General features: G+C 35.1%; 1 protein-coding gene across 3 annotated transcripts in view; it reads right to left on the bottom strand.

Annotated features, from left to right (window-relative positions):
* Window positions 1-20,232, bottom strand: part of RAP1A (RAP1A, member of RAS oncogene family) — a 77,095-nt gene that overhangs the window by 15,001 nt on the left and 41,862 nt on the right. For all 3 annotated transcript variants that reach the window (XM_079910342.1, XM_079910344.1, XM_079910343.1), the window contains exons 2-6: window positions 10,318-10,401; window positions 6,997-7,065; window positions 4,936-4,992; window positions 2,059-2,199; window positions 454-597 (exon numbers count right to left, since the gene is read on the bottom strand). In XM_079910342.1, coding sequence (XP_079766468.1) covers window positions 454-597; window positions 2,059-2,199; window positions 4,936-4,992; window positions 6,997-7,065; window positions 10,318-10,374 — 468 coding nt within the window. In that variant the 5' untranslated portion in view covers window positions 10,375-10,401. The remainder of the gene's footprint in view (window positions 1-453; window positions 598-2,058; window positions 2,200-4,935; window positions 4,993-6,996; window positions 7,066-10,317; window positions 10,402-20,232) is intronic.

Below are 20,232 nucleotides of genomic sequence, written 5' to 3'. Positions count from 1 at the left end.
AAACACCAAATTCCATGATATCTTTCTGTACAACATAAGTTCAGTACAGTAACTACTTTGATTTTTTTATTTTTCTACTTGACTTTACAACCTTTTTACACACATCTGTATAGGTAATTGTTATAATACAAGGGTGATGTGACAATTTTCACACACCACTTTCTGGCTTATCATTTAGAGGCTTAGCAGGACTTTAAAAAACATATTCTTTAACTTAAACCATCTCTTTGCCAACAAGGTAAATATAAGTGTCCTCATCACAGCCAACAAAGTGATTTCATATAAGAGAAGGAATAAGGTTTCTAGGAATTACTTAGTGTTTTCCATAAATTGATAGATAAATACTTAAAAGAACACCACTTTTTCTTTTTTAAAAAATGTTTTTGGCTGTTAACTTGAAAGAAAGGAAACTAAAAAGGCACTTATTTGTGCTGCCTAGCAGCTGTAGTTTACCTCATTAACGTTGATCTTCGACTTTGCAGAAGATTCTAAAAAGGCACAGTTACACCACTGTCTTGCTAAATTCTGACCCTGTTCTTTGCCAACTACTCGCTCATCTTCCAGGTCACATTTATTACCAACCAAAATCATTGGAACCTGCGAGAAGGAAAAAATCATATAATAAGCCCTAACATACTTGTTACTCAGCCTTTTATAAGTAAGCAACTACCAGTCACCAACTGAAATGTGTTAGTTAGGACTATAATCTTCATCAAGTGCTTAAAAAAAGGTGTATGTACGTGTGTTGGGGGGAAAATGGAGGGGGAAGAGACAGAAAAAATATGGACAAGATTCTACAACACTGATCTGCTAAATTATTTTAAGACTATAATCCCAAAATGCTCAGGTGGACTAATGCTAATGGCTGAATTCCAAGTAGAAAAATCTGAAGGAAAAGGAACCTCCTGCAATACTCATTGTCTTGGTGTGTTTTAAGTGCCTCATCTCACAGGACCAAAAAATGCCAATAGTAGCGGCAAGACCAACATGTTAATAAGTTTTACTTCTACAACTGACATCTAGATCTGAAGACTAGCTTAGGTGAGATATTAAGGAAAAGAATAAAAATACAGCCACTGAGTAGCTATGTCTTCATCTACAACTCAATCTTTAGTTTATTACATGGGATAAAGAGATTAACATTACCAGAATTCAGTGATTTGCATGTAATTGCCTATGAAAAGAGAACTCTCTTAGATGAATTAGTCATGGGAAGAAAGAGAACTATTCATTAGGTTATGGTTGGTCATGAGTCATATGGTGCAAATTCCTCCCGCCTACAGTATTACCCAAAGTTGAGGTCTTAAGCAGGTGCCTATGTTCCCATTAATAATGAGAGAGAACACACAAAAACAGAAAAGAAGGTACAAATGAAATTTTATATCCTAATTTATACAACTTTTGAAAAAGGAACTTTCTGTAGCTCAAAACTGAGACAAACGTAAAATATACATTTAATCTTTGCGAAAAGGCAAAACAACAATGATGCTATTCATCAAATAAGACAAGAATTCTAAAACAGTATATTTTACCACAATGAAATATTAACATTAAAAAAAGAATTCTAAAACAAAAACAAAAAAATATATAAAAATGTAAGTTAATTAAAATCTTTAACATAATTCAAAGGAAAAAACTAAGTAAAAACTGTACCAACAGAATTTTAGAAATAGGAACACAGCATTACGGTTCTTAATAATGTTCTCTGAACACTGTTTCTGACATAACTACCAACTTTCCAAGCCCAACTGGAGTCCCCCTTCTTCTACCAAGTACTCTTTGATTCTTCTTTCTCCACTCCACTTATGACCCACATAGCACCATGTAGGTCATAAGTGCAGTAGAGAAAGAAGAACTTTACATACGTGTCCTTCTTTTCTAATCATCTCAGCATATTATCTGTAGGTAAATTTAGAAAGCTTAAAAACGTTTTTGGTCACCAGGGCTCTTAGGCGCATGGTAAATACCCTCTAAATCCTCTACTGATAGAGAAAATGGACACTTTTTATTTGGCCATAGAGAGATGGCAGTATGCTATATATATAGAGAAATACTTACATCTTCTGTGTCCTTAACCCGTAAAATCTGTTCCCTCAGGTCTTGTAAGTCATTAAATGTGGACTGAGCTGTAATAGAATATACTAGTGCAAACCCTTGGCCATTCTTCATATACAAATCTCTCATCGCTGTAAATTGCTCCTATAATAAAAAATATGCAATTATAAATATGACTTCTTAAATGTATATTGAAACAATTTAAATCAGAATAATCACAAGTGAGCTACTGAATTTTTTTTTTAATGTATGTATGTATGTATATATAAATATTTTTTGGCTGCATTAGGTTTTCGTTGCTGCACGCGGGCTTTCTTTAGTTGCGAGCGGGGGCTGCTCTTCGTTGCGGTGCACGGGCTTCTTATTGCGGTGGCTTCTCTTGTTGTGGAGCACGGGCTCTAGGCACACGGGCTTCAGTAGTTGCAGTACGCAGGCTCAGTAGTTGTGGCTCGCGGGCTCCAGAAAGCAGGCTCAGTAGTTGTAGTGCACGGGCTTAGTTGCTCCGCGGCATGTGGGATCTTCCTGGACCAGGGCTCAAACCTGTGTCCCCTGCATTGGCAGGCAGATTCGTAACCACTGCGCCATCAGGGAAGCCCTGAATTCTTTATTACATGTTATCATGACAGGAAACATAAGACGTGATACACGGTTTCTGGAAAATTTGACATGAATGTCCCTGTCCCCTACGTACATGACTAGAAACAGCTACAGAATTAGAACGGAAATCTTAACCACTTTAATTTGTTTCTGTGTGATTTAGAAAAACTGCATATAGTTCCTTTTTATATACAGATTTTAATTATTTTGGTGCTACAAAAGATGATGTCCAAGGTAGTGGTTTTGGAAAAGAGAAGTCCAAGTACTGAACTCTGAGGCCCTCCAACATTAAGAGGTTGGGGAAATGAAGACAAATCAGGAAAGGAGACTTAGGAGTAACGAATCATACAGGGAGAAAAGCAAGCAAGTGTTGTTTCCTAGAAGTCAAATGAATAAAATTTTTACAGATAAGGATAATGATCTACTGAGTCAAAGGTTGCTGAAAAGTCAAGAAGGTTGAGGATATATCCGAGGGATTGATTATGAATGACAGACCATGGACTTGAAGCTGTATAAAGAGGGGGTTGAGGATATGATAGATAATCAAAGATGTTAGATTTAACAGACTGCAGATTACAGTCAGGTTGAAAGGTATGAAAGGAAGTGAGATGGAGAAACAAGAGATGGTTAGTAGAGAGTAGGACACTTGAAAATGAGATTTAAGATGGTATTATGTTACTGGTAATCATATAGTCTAGGGTAAAGACCACGGGCATGAATGACTGAAGCAGGGTGGAGGTCAAGGACCTGAGAGGCCAAGCTACTGGATCATCTATATTACCCGTAAAGATTCTATTTGGATACTAAAATCACCAAGAATTCGGACTAAAGCAGTGTTGGAGAAAGTAAGCAAAAATCCTTAAGGAGTAAGGAGTGATCTAGAACAAGATCAAAGAGCAACAACTACTTTCCAAACGTTATGCAAGGCACTGGGGACAGAGAAGTAAACAGAAAATTACAACACAGCATGCTGAGTGCTAGGATGGTATAAATACAAGATATTTGAGAGCACAAGCGGAAGATCTCTGCAGAAGGGGAAAATTTTAATTTGGACAAGAGGAGGAAGAAACAATGCCCTCACACTTGTGGAGGCTGTGAAAGGAAGAAATAGAAAGTATTTTTTTTTTTAACTGTTGGGGTCTTTGGGAACAAAGGAGAATTATTGCTGATTCAGAAGCTAGGAAATTTGGGGGTTGGACGAAGTGGCAAGAGGGGGAGGTCTCAATTCAGCTGATATAAGAAAGAAGGAGTTCCAGTGATCCAAAGCTTCCTGTTGGAATCAAGATCCATTTTCCCACAAAAGAATAGAAAAATATGGTATAATTCGTACTCTAATTGCTCCAGTCTGCTTAAGTTTTTTTTTGATCTGAAGCTTTCTTACCATTTATAAAATTATAGTGGGAATATTTGTGCTGAATTTTAAAACAACTTAAAACATTTAAGAATACCATCCATTTTAAAGCTAGGAATTGCCTAATAGGTAAAGTCTACGTATATGGAGAAAAAAAAAAGAAAAGAAAATCATTTAATGTGTGCATTTTTTGTGGTAGTATAATTGTGGCAGAATAAAACCATCATTAATTAATTAAACAATTAAAAAGGTGAGGACAAATGAAGACAATGAAAATAAAAGCAAATACACATATACACAAATACACAAATACACAAATATAAAAGACATTTTGTGCCAAGTGATTTATAATCACTATCTCATTTGATCATTATAAGCACCCTATAATGTACTAAACGTCACTATACTCATTTAAGCATGTGAAAAATGAGGCTCAAAATAATCCTAAAGATTTTTGTCAGAACACACGTATCTGTCACCAGTCCCTTGAGATGTTAAAATGCTAATAAAAAGCAAAAAAAGTTTTTTAAATAAATGAATGACCATGGTGTTAAGAGTTAGTCTTATTTAAACCCAGAGAAATACCTATTTTAACTAAAATTCCGTATTTAAAATACTTTCCTTTTGTTTGTTCGTTTAAAGCACTAAGAGCATAATCCTTACCTCAATACAGGGAAAAGAAACTCAACACACAGATTCTGTAGGTGAGCGCAACATATAATTTAATAGTGATATGTGGGCATTAAGTACATCATAGATAGTTTCACACACATAAGAAAATTTAGGAAGCCCTACGTTTAGAGACTTAACGTTCTTAATCAGAACAAACGCTTTTACTCACAGAAATCATTCAGGTGACCATATACTGTTCACAAATGAAAATCTGTCCACCCACCCTACCCCCGCCAAAAAAAAAGAGAAAACATCCTTACTGTTCCTGCTGTATCCAGGATTTCGAGCATACACTGTTGGCAGTCTACTTCAACTTGCTGTTAGGGTCAGGGCAGGGGGGTGGGGGTGGAGGGGGATGAAAAAGTAACATCAAAATGTCAGTCTGTTTTCCTCCCACCTCTTCACTCAAAGTCCTTATTAACAACTACAAAGCCTTTCTCTAGCAGTTTGCTGTATTGGTGGAGACCAAGTTGGTACTACAGTAAAGAACAGGAGGTCTCAAACACATTCTATTAATAATACAGAAGCTAGGACTGTTAATCCTGAGTTTAGATATTTTTCTGACCACTATAAACTCTGAGTAATGATTGTTGTTATTATTAGAAGCCAATGGTCATATTCTGCAATTTAAGAAAAACTGCAACAAACAGGTATAGTTCTAACAGGGAAAAAAAATGTATAAAGTATGTATATTTATATTATCTTCAAAACAAAGCACAAAAGCAGCTCAAAACAGCCAATATCTGGGGGTAAAGAAAACTTTGCCAACTTACCAGATTCAAGTTGTCAAAGTTTTACTAAAATATGCCCAAATTTAATACAAAGGAAATTCTTAAGAGATAAAGGGAACACAATAACACTGAACCTATAGAGTTCTCAAGACTTTAAAAAAAGGTACTTCTTTGGAAAAGCTGTGTGTATAAGGTGAAATTTCATATACTGAATTCTACTTTCCCAGGGCTTTACAGAAGAGAAGGTCGTCCTAAAGAAAGTATCAACTATTAGCTGTGAGGAAAATGTTCAATAAAGAAGGGATTAAGAAAAGTGCTTCAGCATTCAAGGTACATATCTCCGTTTGTAGTTAAAGCTTTAACCAGCAACTTATTTGGGGGAAATTTCAGTAATGCAACATGGTCTTCTAAAAATAAACATATTAACCTAAGGACTATTTTAAACTCTGCTTCTCTGTCAGATCAGGAATTGATGAGGAGCACCACAGGTGGATCTACAAACTCACTGTCTACCACTTACGGGACAAATATGATAACAACCTGCACAATCTGTGAATGGGCATGTTCAATGAACAATGAATTAGGTCTGTAGTTTCTCAATATATATCACAATTTTGTTTCCAATTTACAGATAATGAAACTGCTCTGCCAGTAGGCTTGATGAACTTAATTCAGCAAAAGTTATAGCACTATTTAAAGGTAAATTCTAAAACATCTACCAAAGCAACCCTTTCTTATTTGTTGAAAGGCAGGTTAATCTTTTTGGGGGGCAGTGGGGTATATCGTTGGTTACTAGGCTTTCTTACAACACTGTCTCTTCCCCCCCATAACATACTTGGGAAATAAAATCATGAAAATTCTCCACAATTCTAGCTAGTCTTATAGTTAAATAAAATAGTATTTTTTGTCAAGACCAACTATTAAAATTTTTTTTCCTTTTAAATAAGCTTTATTTTTTAGAAAGCAGCTTTTGGTTCACAGCAACACTGAGCAGAAAGTACAGAGTTCCGATACACCCTTTTCCTGCTCCCTGCTAGCCTCCCCCACTATCAGCATCCTGCATCAGAGTGGTACATTTGTGAGAATCAATGAACCTTCCTGTATCAACACATCATTATCATGCAAAGTCCACAGTTAGCAATTTTGCTCTTGGTGTTCTGGTGTTACAGAGTCCAACTCTTTAACTTTTTACAGTTTAAAGGAGAAATATTTTTTAAGTTATTATACAACAAAAATAACTTTCAGTTACTGTATAACTTCAAGCATAAAGTGTTCTTAATTTTAGTTCACAAAAAGAGTAATCAAAAATATACCTATTTATATGCAATTTTTCTACATTAAAAGAATTCCCACCAGGAAAATGTGTACATTAAAGAACAGATTACTAATCAGTAACAGAACATGGAGCTCTCTATAGCTAATAAGCAGTGTTCTACGAAAAGTATTTTGTCTTGGTGAAACTTTTAAAAACAAATACAGAACATCTGTATCATTTCTCAAAACTATTTTCAAAAAAGCAATTCCATGGATCAAGTTTTAAAGTCATAAGAAACTACTTGTAAGCATGTGTATACAAGTTTCATATTTTACCTTTCTGTAGGAATCTTCTATCGTTGGGTCATATTTTTCAACAAAAATTCCCTGAACAAATTGAACTGTCTAGAAATTTAAAAAAAGCAGACAAAAGTTAAGTACTTAAAAGAAAAATCAGCCCCTCTTAAACGTTACTTAACTTCGCAAAGTGGTAAAGGTTAAATGTAATTATATGAAAACTCTGCGTAAACATGCAAATGTGAAGTGTCATTATTTTTCAATATAAGGATACATTCATAATTAAGAGTACACTTATGAAAGGAGGTGGTCATGTTAAAAACTGTCATCAATGCTGCTGCTGACATTACACTGTTAAATAATTACTATATTAAGTTTTAAAATACTACCAGGATACAAATAAGGACATGGATTCTAATTTACTAAAACGTGAAAATTTATCAGTATTTAAACTCCTATTACCCCTCTATGTATCTATAGCAAGTTTTATCTCATACCCTCAAAGGAGAGAGACAAAACATTGTAAATTTTAAAAAGTCTTGAACAGTCTTTCTAATTGTGGGGGAAAACAGAAGAGGGAATTAAAATTTATTGAGTTTATTAAATTTATAATTACATTCAAATTTCATATTCACCCCAGAAGTAGTTATTTTTCTGATTTGCCAGCTGAGATTCAAACATATACCTTCCTGATTCCAAAGCCTTACTCTTTGCATAGGAAATCATTACCTACTCATCTTTTTCAGATTATCTACTTTTATCTCTAAAATTTCTATAAACAAAGATGGGAAACTAGGTATTTTACCATTCAGTAAATGAAAAGAAGTACAGAAGATGGTTGTGAAATATTTCCTAGATAGCTTTAGAACGGGGTCTGGTACATCACTGCCTAAAAGCAAGGGTAAGAATGTGGACTGAGGTCATTCACACTTCAATTAGCCAGAGGAATATTTTATATACTATTTTAGCTTGAATTAAATAGATTAATTTGAATACAGTAAACTTCTTCAGCTATCTATAATGGTGGTTCCATTTCCTCAGCTCTCATTTACTCTTCAACCCACCCCAGGATGGTTATGGCATCATCACCTTACTGTAGCTGCTTTTATCACATCCAGCTACTATGCTATGACTTCTGAGCAGTCAAGTAAAGGTACATTATTTACATTCAAGTACAAGATACATTCTTCTATGCTGGATCCTCCAATCCTACCTACTCTTTAAATGTTGAGAGGTACTCAGAGCCCAGTCCTGAGTTCTCTTCTCTCTCTAGTCTCTCCCTAGACAACCTCATTAATTCCTATGGATTTTAAATTAATTTATTTATTTTAAAAAGGTAATTCATGGACGTAGGACAAAATGCAAAAGACACAAAAACATATGTAATGGTAACTAATTCTATTTACCATCTTTTCCAATTCCACTCCCAAGGAAGTAATTGATATGTTATCTGCAGCTTATTGAACCTTGCAAAAATAGCCTCTGTTCTTTTATAATATCTCCCCCCCTCATTCTTCCTTTCTTATAAAACACATATGGTACTCTACACTGCTTAGTATCTTTTTCCTCCTAAGTAATACAGCTTAGATATCATTAATTATCAGTATATACAGAGCTGCTGCATTCTTTTTAATGGTTTATAGGATTCTACTCAAAATACATATTAAAAACTTATTTAGCCCCTACTGGTAGACATTTAGGTTGTTTCCAAACTCTTGCCACTGTAAAGAATGTTGTAATAGACATCCTTGACCATGTCATTTTGTATATGTGAACTTATGTGTGGGATACATTTCCAGAAAGGGACTTGCTGAATTGAAAGTTACATGCATTTAAAATAACGGATACCAAGAGGGAAGAGATATGGGGATATATGTATAACTGATTCACTTTGTTATAAAGCAGAAACTGACACACCATTGTAAAGCAATTATACTTTAATAAAGATGTTAAAAAATAAAAAAAAATTAAAAAAATAATAAAATAACAGATACTCACAAACATTCACCACAGAGGTACTAAATTACACTCCTAACAGTAACATAATTCCCATAAAATAAATACCATAGATATATTCATGGCAACCCAAATCATACCACAAGTCTCTCTTTTAAGCTATTGTCTTGAGGATGTGATGTTTATTTGATGTATTTACTTGAACATCTCACAAGCACATGACGTTTGACATGACTCTTGATTTTCACTCTCAAATCTGCTCATTCTCCAGTGCTTTCCTTCTACTTCTTTAATGGTCCATTCATAAAATCAGTAGCTTGACTGTGAAATTTGGGAGTCACCCTCAACAGCTCCTTCTCTCCTAGTCCCCATATCAATCTAGCACTAAGTTAATTGCCAATTCTACCTCCTATTTAACTCTCAAAACATCTACTTTTCTCTTCTTCACTGCTAATATAAGCTTCCACAAACAATAATGTGGTGTATTGCATTAACTCCCAACTTGTTTCCCACATCTTCTCTGCCTGTCTTCTAAATTACTCTTGATAGAACAAAGTGCTCTCTTTAAAACATATATCCAATTCTGTCACCACCACCACCCTCCCAAAACCCTACTTCAACAGCTTCTCATTGTCATTAGGAATAAATTCCAAGTTCTTACATGGTCTTCAAGTCATGATCTGGCCCCTGCTTATCTCTCACCTCATTTCCCTCTACTTTCTTCCCGGTTCACTCCTATCCCAGCAACTGTGACCCTTCTCAGTTGTTCAAATGCTAATTTAGGTTCCCTTGTCATAGAGGTCTCTTAACAATATATACTTTTCTTTCAAAGTATCTCTCTCACAATTATAATCAAGTAGTTCTTTGATTAATTGTGTATCTATTACATCTCCTCCACTATAATGTAAGCTCTGTGAGGGAGACTGTGACTGTTTTTGTTCACTGTTGTAACTTTAGAGTCTGACGTTATAGAAGCTCAATGAACACTTCCTAAATAAATACAGCATGTGTACAAAAAAATGACCTTTATTCCACTTAAGTCTGGGATGGGGGTAGGGTAGGATTTACTCCACTGGTACTTGTAATAATCAGTCTCCCACACTAGAATGTAAGTTCCTTAACAATGAAAACAATTTTTACTCCTCTTTGAATCACAAACACTAGTGCTTAACATAAAATAGGTAGCCAATAAATATTTGATAAATGAAAGAATGAATGAGCCACCATTATAAAACTACACATCCATGGTTACTGAATGAGTCCTTGTACCCTGGTAGGCCAGATATTAGGCATATAAAACATACTGCCACCTTTTCTCTTGAGCGACTAGAAGTTGTAAAGCAAGAAAATATCACCGTTCTTCTTGCATTATATTAATTAATTATAGTTAGGTGGCTAACTTACCAGAGCAGACTTCCCCACGCCTCCTGAACCAAGGACCACTAGCTTGTACTCACGCATGATGTGGTCTTTTTAAATACTGACAATCTGGGGGAAAAAAAAAAATCAAAGATTAATAAACATGCTAAGAATAGCCTAAGAATGTACAACTGTTACATGAAATAACATGACATTTTGTTTTTTGTTTGTTTTTTCCCTTAAAACTATCAAGAGGAAGACAGAGGCTATACAACAAAACCATGAATATTTTAACACAAATTTATAGGACCACTGCCAGGCATTTTAGTTCATTACAGATTATCTTTGACTAGTCATCAATCATTAGCCTGTTCATGTTACTTCGTATTTGATCAGAAAATAAGATGATTAAAACTAGTAGTTATAGCTACAATCACGAGCCCAACTCTTTACGAAGCTATCACTTAAACTTACATACTTTTTTGAAAAGTTCACTCATGAGCTTGAATATAATGAAAATGCTATTTTATTTGCTTAAAATATCATATGTAATTCTATACTGTTTTGTTCATTATTGTATTATTGGTGAACCACATAAACTGTTACCTCAAATATTATTATGATACAAATGGGAAAATGTAGATGAAATTGTTGAAACTCTGTAGGTAGGTACTGCTGGTTTATTTCATAAGGCCCAAATTGCTGGGATGGGGGGAGGGGAATAAATATAAACTTTATTTTTTATCTCCATGATTATCTTAAAAAGATACAAAAGAATTTCCAATGACCATGATGGTGTAAATAGGAATGAACTTTCCATCCCACAATAAACAGCTAAAACACCAAACAAAATATATGAAACAACTGTTTGCAAGACATGGTTGGACAATAAGCAGTAAAGCACTGTGATCTCTGAGAGGTGGGAAGGAAATGAAGTGAGACCTACACCTGCCCTGGCTTTCTGCCTAGAGGTACTTTTCAGATTGTGATGCAGGGAGAAAAAACTCAAGCAGAGAAGTTACCAGAGAAGTGGGAGTTATGCACAGAAAACTCCAGAAATCTGCACAGGGGTCCACCTGAGTCTGCGGCCAAACACTAAGCCAGGCATGCAGGATGAAACTCCATGAGGTAAGGCAAAGAATAAATAGGAATCTGTAAGCTGAGCAATTCCCAGAGTGCTGGGAAATATTGACATTCTGACCAGAAGAGTCTTCTTTGTTGAAAAATAGGCAATTCACTTGAAACCCCAGAATATTCATACTTAGTACAGGAGTAAACAAACCCTAGAGTAAAAAATACTCTACATGCTTCCTAAAAAGGCTTAAAAATAAGCCTCAAAAGGATTGAGTCAATCCATAGATAACAACTGCCTGTCAGAAGAAGTCCAAGATTTTTTTAAAGAAAAAAAAATCCACGATTCAACAATATAAAATTTTCAATGTCCACAGCATCCAATAAAAATTAATAGACACATAAGAAAGAAAGAAAATATGACCTGAAACTAGGGTGGGATGAGTCAACTGAAACAGACCCAGAAGTGAGATAATGGAATTAGCCAATGAGGACTCTAAAACTGCTATGATAAATATGCTCAAGGATTTAATGAAAATATGAGGAGAGAAACGGTAGACATAAAAGGACCAAAATGAACTTCTAGTGTTCAAAAACAGTATGTGAAATGGAAATATAATGATGGGATTAACATTATATTAAATACTGCAGAAGGAAATTTCAGAGGAACTGAGATGAAGACAGAAAAAAGTTGATGAGGAGGGTAAAGAGTGGGGAGATGGAAGGAGAGGGAGAGAGAAAAGAAAAGGAAGAAGAAAAATAAAAGAAGAAAGGAAAACCACAGCTATCAAGTATATGTGTGTAACTGGAATGGGGTGGGGGTGGGGTTGAATAATAAAATACTTTCAAAATTTGATAAAAACTATAAATCCATAGATCCAAGAAACTCAATGAGCCCTCTCCTTAGTATAAATACAAAGAAAAGCACAAGGCACAATAATCAAATTCCTGAAAAACTGTCAAAGAGAGAAAATCTTACAAGAAGCTAAAGGAAAAAGTTTAGCCACAGAGGAACAAAGTTAAGAAAATATATAGACTTTCTCGAGAAGCTATGCAAGACAGAAGAAAATACATCTTCCAAATGCTTAAAGAAAAATATGGTCAACCTAGAATGCTAAATACAATGAATGTATCCTTCAAAAATGAAAGTGAAATAATTTTTTTTTTCAGATCCAAAAAAAGAGAGAAAAGCTGGGGGAAGAAATAAGTTCACCAACCTGCACTTAAAAAAAAGCAAAAAAAATTCTTCCGGTGGAAGAAAATGATAACAGATGGAAATGTGGATCTACATAAAGAAATGACAATTGGGGCTTCCCTGGTGGCACAGTGGTTAAGAATCCACCTGCCTATGCAGGGGACATGGGTTCGAGCTCTGGTCCGGGAAGACCCCACATGCCACGGAGCAACTAAGCCCGTGCACCACAACTACTGAGCCTGTGTGCCACAACTACTGAAGCCCGCGTGCCTAGAGCCTGTGCTCCACACAAGAGAAGCCACCACAATGAGAAGTCAGTATACAACGAAGAGTAGCCCCCGCGTGCCACAACTAGAGAAAGCCCGTGCGCAGCAACAAACACCCAATGCAGCCAAAAATAAATAAATAATTAATTAATTTAAAAAAAGAAAAAGAAATGACATTACTAAAGAAATAGAAAGTACCAGAAATGGTGAGAGTAAATCTACAAGACTTTTTTGGCCTCTTAAAGCAAAAATAACAATGTACCACAGGGTTTACAACATACATAGAAGTAAAATATATTACAATAATAGCACAAGAAAGGGAAGGGAACTGGAAGTATAATGTTCAAGGTTCTTTCAACCAGACAGATCCTCATATCCTTAACCCCCTTTCAAGGCCCCCAGTGATTCTTAGTCTGAGGACTGCTGTCATTTTAACAAGATATGAATTCATCACCTCTCTCATCCAAAAATGTGTACCTTTCGAGAGGGAATCCTAATATAGTAAGGCTTATTTATGCTCCCCAAATTGCCTCCTAGGGCAATAGAATTTGGGGAAAAGCACTCAGAGATTGCCAAATTATTTTGGGTACTCTGTAAGAACAAGATATTTGTCCCGTTACTCAACTCGAGGGGTAAGAGAGTCGACTTCCAAAATCATTTTTCATACATACTGTATGCATAGAAAATTATTTTCTTTACACCTAACAAGTACCATGGATTATAAATGTATATACATATGCACAAATGCAGATACAAGAATAATATAGCTCAGATAAGAAAACACATACAAATACCCAATGAGGAATAATGTAGATTAGTGTTTTCTTTTTAAAGGGGGTTAGTTCTAACTCATTACTGCCAAGTTAGAAAACTACTATGTTCTTCCAAGCAAATCCCATGCCTTTTTATGGAAATCTCTTGTGCCGTGCACTCCCAACACAGCACCAGAAAATTTCGCACTCTGGTTAAGATTCCCTGACAAATAAGGAGGACAAGAATAAACATTACACTATGTTTACATTTTAAGTCAATCTTGAATCCCTAACACTACGGTCTAAGTTATAACATTTTTTCACTCTTCGAACTTCAGCAAAACTACTTCTAAATTTCATAAAGTAACAATTTGATTTCTTTGTGATGCAAATAGACCCCAACTTTGTTGTTTCTGTTTTTAAATATTTAAACTAATTAAAAGATGAAATAGTTTCTCCTGCACAACTGAACCTATGAAACAAAATTCATTAAAGGAAATTTAGTTGTGACAAGAAATTTTGGAGAAAAAATTTTTTACATTAAGGAACACTGAAGCTTAACAAGCAGTTATACTGTTGGTTATATTTAAACATTTACAGAAGCTGTGAATATTTTAAACGTGACAACTGACCACAACATGTTGGGGATGGGTGGGGATGGTGGTGAATAAATATGGAAATGATGGTAAGACTTAAGTTTCTAAAATAAAGAACAAAGTTCCTCATAGTACATCATAATGCAACATCAACTGTTTTTGTAACATAAAATCACATTATCTCATTGAGAGAATATCTTCCTTGATACCTTCTCCTCTTATTCTTCTCAAGATTAGTATTTTGGGGAGAGGATGTACATAGGGATAAAGTGATCAGACATAATGTACTTATAAATGAAGTTTATAAATTAGTCTTCACACTCTAAAACCAGGTATACTCAGCCCAATAGCACTTCCTACCCCTTCCCAAATGAAAGAAGGTAAGCTCCTGTAAATAGAAGAGGCCAGTAGGGATTCTCAAAAAGAGCAGACAATTAATCACAGATTTGAGGAAAACACCTTGACAGAGGCAATAAATTCAACAAACAGAAGAACAAAAACCAAAGAAAACAGAGTTAAGAGGGCCTATAAAACGCTATAAAATAAATGTAATATCCTTAAAGAAACCTGTGAAGTTATTACATCTATGTAAAAGACACTTTGGAAACCTAGAAAATAAAAATATGAGCATCAAAAAAAAGTTCAGTAGATGGGCTGAAGAGAAAAATGGATATAGCTGAAAAAAGCAGGTTAGTGAACCAATATACTGAACCCACCCAAACAGAGAAGAACAAAAGGATGGGGAGATGGAAAGTGTGAAAGAGGTAAGAAGGATAAATCTCACCCTAAAAAACTTCTAGAGAAAAACATATTCCTCTCCCCTTGAATATGGGAAGATTTAATAAAATATAGCAGAAGTGGTGTTGTCTGACTTCTGAAGCTAGAAAGGGTGCCAGAATTTCCTCCTGGATCTTTCTCTTTGCAGCCATGTCTTCGGGCCCAGGCTGTAAGGCTGCCCTGAAGCTGCCACTTTGGAGAGACCACAGAGATGGGACAAATTTGCTGGAGGAACCCCAGCTGTGAGTCCTCCCAGACCTGTGAGTGTAGAAGATGATCCCAGACAGCCACCATTTGACTGCAACACCCAGAGGAGAGACCTTAGGCCAGATCTACCTAGCTGAGCCACTCCCTAATTCCATACTCAAGAAACAACGGGTTGTTTTAAGCCACTACATTTTGAATGGTTTGATAACTAAAAACAGAAGGAATAAAGGGAAAAAAGGAAGGAACAAAGAAGAGATGGACAAATTGAAAATAATGGATAATCCAAATATCACTAATTACGTGAGTAAATGTTCAATAGGAAAAATTAAAATACAAGACAAAATACATACAGCAGAAGTTGACAGAACTAAAGGAAAAACTAGTCAAATACACAATCATGATTAGATTTTAACATAACAGTATCTGATAGAAAAGGAAGATAAAAATCAGTACGGATATGTAAAAGATTTGACCAAATAACAAATCAACTTACTCCAGTAGACATATATAGAACACCACACCCAACAACTGCAAATTACACATTTTTCTAAATTGCCACATGGATTATTTACTGGAACAGACAATGCTGAGCCATAAATCAGGTCTCAACAAATTTCAAAGGACTGAAATCATACAAAGCGTACATTCTAACTACAATTAAACTAGGAACCAATACAAAAATATACATAATCTCAAAATGTAAGTTAAACAACATAATTCTAAATAATACATGGGTCAAAGAAGAAATCAAGATGGAAAGTAAATAATTAGAACTAAATGATAATAAAAATACATATCAAAAATTACTAGAAAAACAAATACCATATGCTAACACATATATGTGTAATAAAAAAAAATGGTTCTGAAGAACCTAGGGGCAGGACAGGAATAAAGATGCAGATGTAGAGAATGGACTTGAGGATATGGGGAGGGGGAAGGGTAAGCTGGGATGAAGTGAGAGAGTGACATGGACATATATACACTACCAAATGTAAAATAGATAGCTAGTGGGAAGCAGCTGCATAGCACAGGGAGATCAGCTCTGCTCTGTGACCACCTAGAGGGGTGGGTTAGGGAGGGTGGGAAGGAGACACAAGAGGGAGGGGATATGGGGATATATGTATACATATAGCTGATTCACTTTGTGATACAGCAGAAACTAACACACCATTGTAAAGCAATTATACTCCAATAAAGATGTTAAAAAATTACTGGAGTTGTTGGTACTCCAACACAAAAAAGGAAAATGATTCAAGAAACAGAAAGGTGTAAGAACAAGAAATATGCCAAGCAAATAAAGCAAACAAATTAATAAATCAGGAAAAATTATAGTTAGGTATCTAATTATCACTGTAAAATATGTATAAAAATCTGGAAATAAAACTGATTATCTCAACCTTTTTGTTTGGGAGGAGACAGGAAGAAAGGCATGTTAAAGGTTTTCTCTTCTTGGGAAAAGGATAAAGATACTGAATCTCTCTTTTTCTATACATTAAAAAAAATATAAATCTAAACATGTGAAAAATGTAATGTCAACAACTAAATAATATAACTTAAAAATCACTAGAGGAAAAACGAGCAAAGAAAACTTGACCAACTCAACCAGAGTCAGAATATGAAAAATAAACAACAGGAAAGAAAGGTATCATTTGCAAACCACAAATGATAAAAGCTTATTCTATGAAGACTGTGATGACAAACTTAGAAAATAATACATTTAATTTACATGTAGCAAATCCTATAACATGTTATATGAATAGCTGGTTTTGTCTTTTCTTGTTTAAAATACTGAAGTCAGTATTTAACAACAGAATGCCTGAACCATAGTAAGTGTTTCTTTTGTGGTAATTCACTCTAAAAACATCTCCAGATATGGTCATCTAACTCTTTGAATTCTATGCTCACAAAACAGTTCATTCCATTTCTGGATAACCTAATTGTTAGAACGTTCTTTACATTGCTGTTTCTTTGTAGTGGCCACTTACTGGGTCTCTGTCTCTGATGCCAAACAGAAAAAAGAGAATTCCTCTTCCAGTCTATGCTCCTTCAAATATTTGAAAACAGTTATTCCACCTGCCATATCTTCTTTTTCAATAAGCAATCCTATTTCATTTTTCAGATGATAGTTTCAAATTCTGTAATCGTTCTGTCTCCTACCCAAAAGCTTTAGGTCTTACACTCTCTTAAACTAAAAGTAATATATGCTAATTAGTACTACTAGCAGGCATTACAAAAAAAGGCTTATAACAAAAAAGAGCAGTAACTATATCCCCTTAACCTACTTCAAACTTCTAGCTCTTTCTTTGAGTGCTCTCCATACTTCTAAATAAGATATTTATACTCCTATCTCTTGGTTTTTAGTTTTACATATTGCTATTATGGTAGATGAGAATTTTAGCTCTCTTAAATAACACATAGCAAAGTAAAATATTAAGATTACATTTCCTTTTTCATATAACTTGTGTTTATTCTGGAATTGTCTACCAACATATTTTCCACCCAAACCTGCCAGATAATCTATGAATTTCATTCCCTTCTCCCCACCCTCCACCCCGCAAAAAAAAAATCCTTCCTGTAGCTTGCTGTTATCTGTACCAGTTGCTCTCCAGGCCCACAGATGTCTGTCAGCCTAGGACTTTCTTACGTACTGGTGTGCTTCAGAGTGCCTATCCACAGAGGTTACCACTACTATTTCTACTGCTCCTCCAGAAAATAAGGCACTTGTCCCCATAAGTCAACATCTTCTCTAAGCACACTGTTTAAATCAATAGAACAGTGTGAATATGAACTATTGGGCTGGTGACAATATTTTTTTAAAAGAGAAAGAAAAGAAAACACTAAATTATAGATCATTTTCAGTATTGTGCCATCACTTTTTGGTACAAGTATCTAAAACTTAAAAAAAAAAAACTTTTAAAAGCACAAGGTTTCCACAATTTCTTAGGTTCTTACATTTCCTTTTTGACCCACCTCCTAGAGAAATGGAAACAAAAACAAAAATAAACAAATGGGACCTAATGAAACTTCAAAGCTTTTGCACAGCAAAGGAAACCATAAACAAGACCAAAAGACAGTCCTCAGAATGGGAGAAAATATTTGCAAATGAAGCAACTGACAAAGGATTAATTTCCAAAATTTACAAGCAGCTCATGCAGCTCAATAACAAAACAAACAACCCAATCCAAAAATGGGCAGAAGACCTAAATAGACATTTCTCCAAAGAAGATATACAGACTGCCAACAAACACATGAAAGAATGCTCAACATCATTAATCATTAGAGAAATGCAAATCAAAACTACAATGAGATATCATCTCACACCAGTCAGAATGGCCATCATCAAAAGATCTAGAAACAATAAATGCTGGAGAGGGTGTGGAGAAAAGGGAACACTCTTGCACTGCTGGTGGGAATGTGAATTGGTTCAGTCACTATGGAGAACAGTATGGAGGTTCCTTAAAAAACTACAAATAGAACTACCATATGACCCAGCAATCCCACTACTGGGCATATACTCTGAGAAAACCAAAATTCAAAAAGAGTCATGTACCAAAATGTTCATTGCAGCTCTATTTACAATAGCCCGGAGATGGAAACAACCTAAGTGCCCATCATCGGATGAATGGATAAAGAAGATGTGGCACATATATACAATGGAATATTACTCAGCCATAAAAAGAAACGAAATTGAGCTATTTGTAATGAGGTGGATAGACCTAGAGTCTGTCATACAGAGTGAAGTAAGTCAGAAAGAGAAAGACAAATACCGTATGCTAACACATATATATGGAATTTAAGGGGAAAAAAAGTCATGAAGAACCTAGTGGTAAGACAGGAATAAAGACACAGACCTACTGGAGAACGGACTTGAGGATATGGGGAGGGGGAAGGGTGAGCTGTGACAGGGCAAGAGAGAGGCATGGACCAAATGTAAGGTAGATAGCTAGTGGGAAGCAGCCGCGTGGCACAGGGATATCGGCTTGGTGCTTTGTGACCGCCTGGAGGGGTGGGATAGGGAGGGTGGGAGGGAGGGAGACGCAAGAGGGAAGAGATATGGGAACATATGTACATGTATAACTGATTCACTTTGTTATAAAGCAGAAACTAACACACCATTGTAAAGCAATTATACCCCAATAAAGATGTTAAAAAAAAAAAAGAATATATCCATGTAGACTTGAAGTTAGGGACCAGCTGGTGTAAATTTGTGTGGTTATCTCCTGACCTAACCTTTTAGCTTCTTTTTGTTCCTTGATTGTAGTTAAGCTTCATCTTGCCTCAGGGCCCTTGTATTTGTTTCTCCCATGTTTTGGAAATATTATTTCCAGAAAAATTGTCCATAAATGATTCCTTTCTATTCTTTGGCACTCATCTCTTAAAGATATTTTTTCCTTGATTGTCCTACCAGCCTAACTTAGTCCCAATTTATCAGATTACCTTATTTCTTTCACAGAATAATAATAAAAACAAATATTATCTTTGGTGGAAAAAAAAAACTTTTAAAAGCACAAGGTTTCCACAATTTCTTAGGTTCTTACATTTCCTTACTAAATGACACTTCCCTACTTCTTTATGTATCAAAAAAGGAACACAAATTCTACTGCTTTAGAAGACACTGACCCATCAATTATCCCCAAACAAATTTTTACTAAAACCTTTAGTAAATTATGACTGAGGCAGTTATCCCATTCATTGTACCCTTGACATTCTCTAAGAATTCAGGTAAAGGATTAAAATATTTAATCCAACCATCTTACTTTTTCAGGAGTAAAAATTTTTGGCAAATTTGACAAGTGGTCTTGAAAGGCTTATTATACTATTATGATAACTCATGCAATAACCTGCCATTTGAAATTATTCCTTAAAAAATGTATTAGTGAGTACATTTTTCTTTTATAATAATCTCTGTAGCATCTGTAGTTACATCTCCTTTTTCATACTTATTGTTTATTATGGCTTCTCTCTCTTTTGATCAATCTTACCAGATTTGTTAACTCTATTAGTCTTTTTCTAAGAATCAGCTTCAGCTATGTTGATCCTTCATTGTTCACTTGTTTTATATTTCTTTATTTCTACTTTTATCTCTATTATTTCCT

This window comes from Stenella coeruleoalba (genome assembly GCF_951394435.1).
Source record: "Stenella coeruleoalba genome assembly, chromosome: 1".
In the NCBI taxonomy this organism is placed as follows: Eukaryota; Metazoa; Chordata; class Mammalia; order Artiodactyla; family Delphinidae; genus Stenella; species Stenella coeruleoalba.
This window is presented reverse-complemented; position numbering and strand designations above follow the sequence as displayed.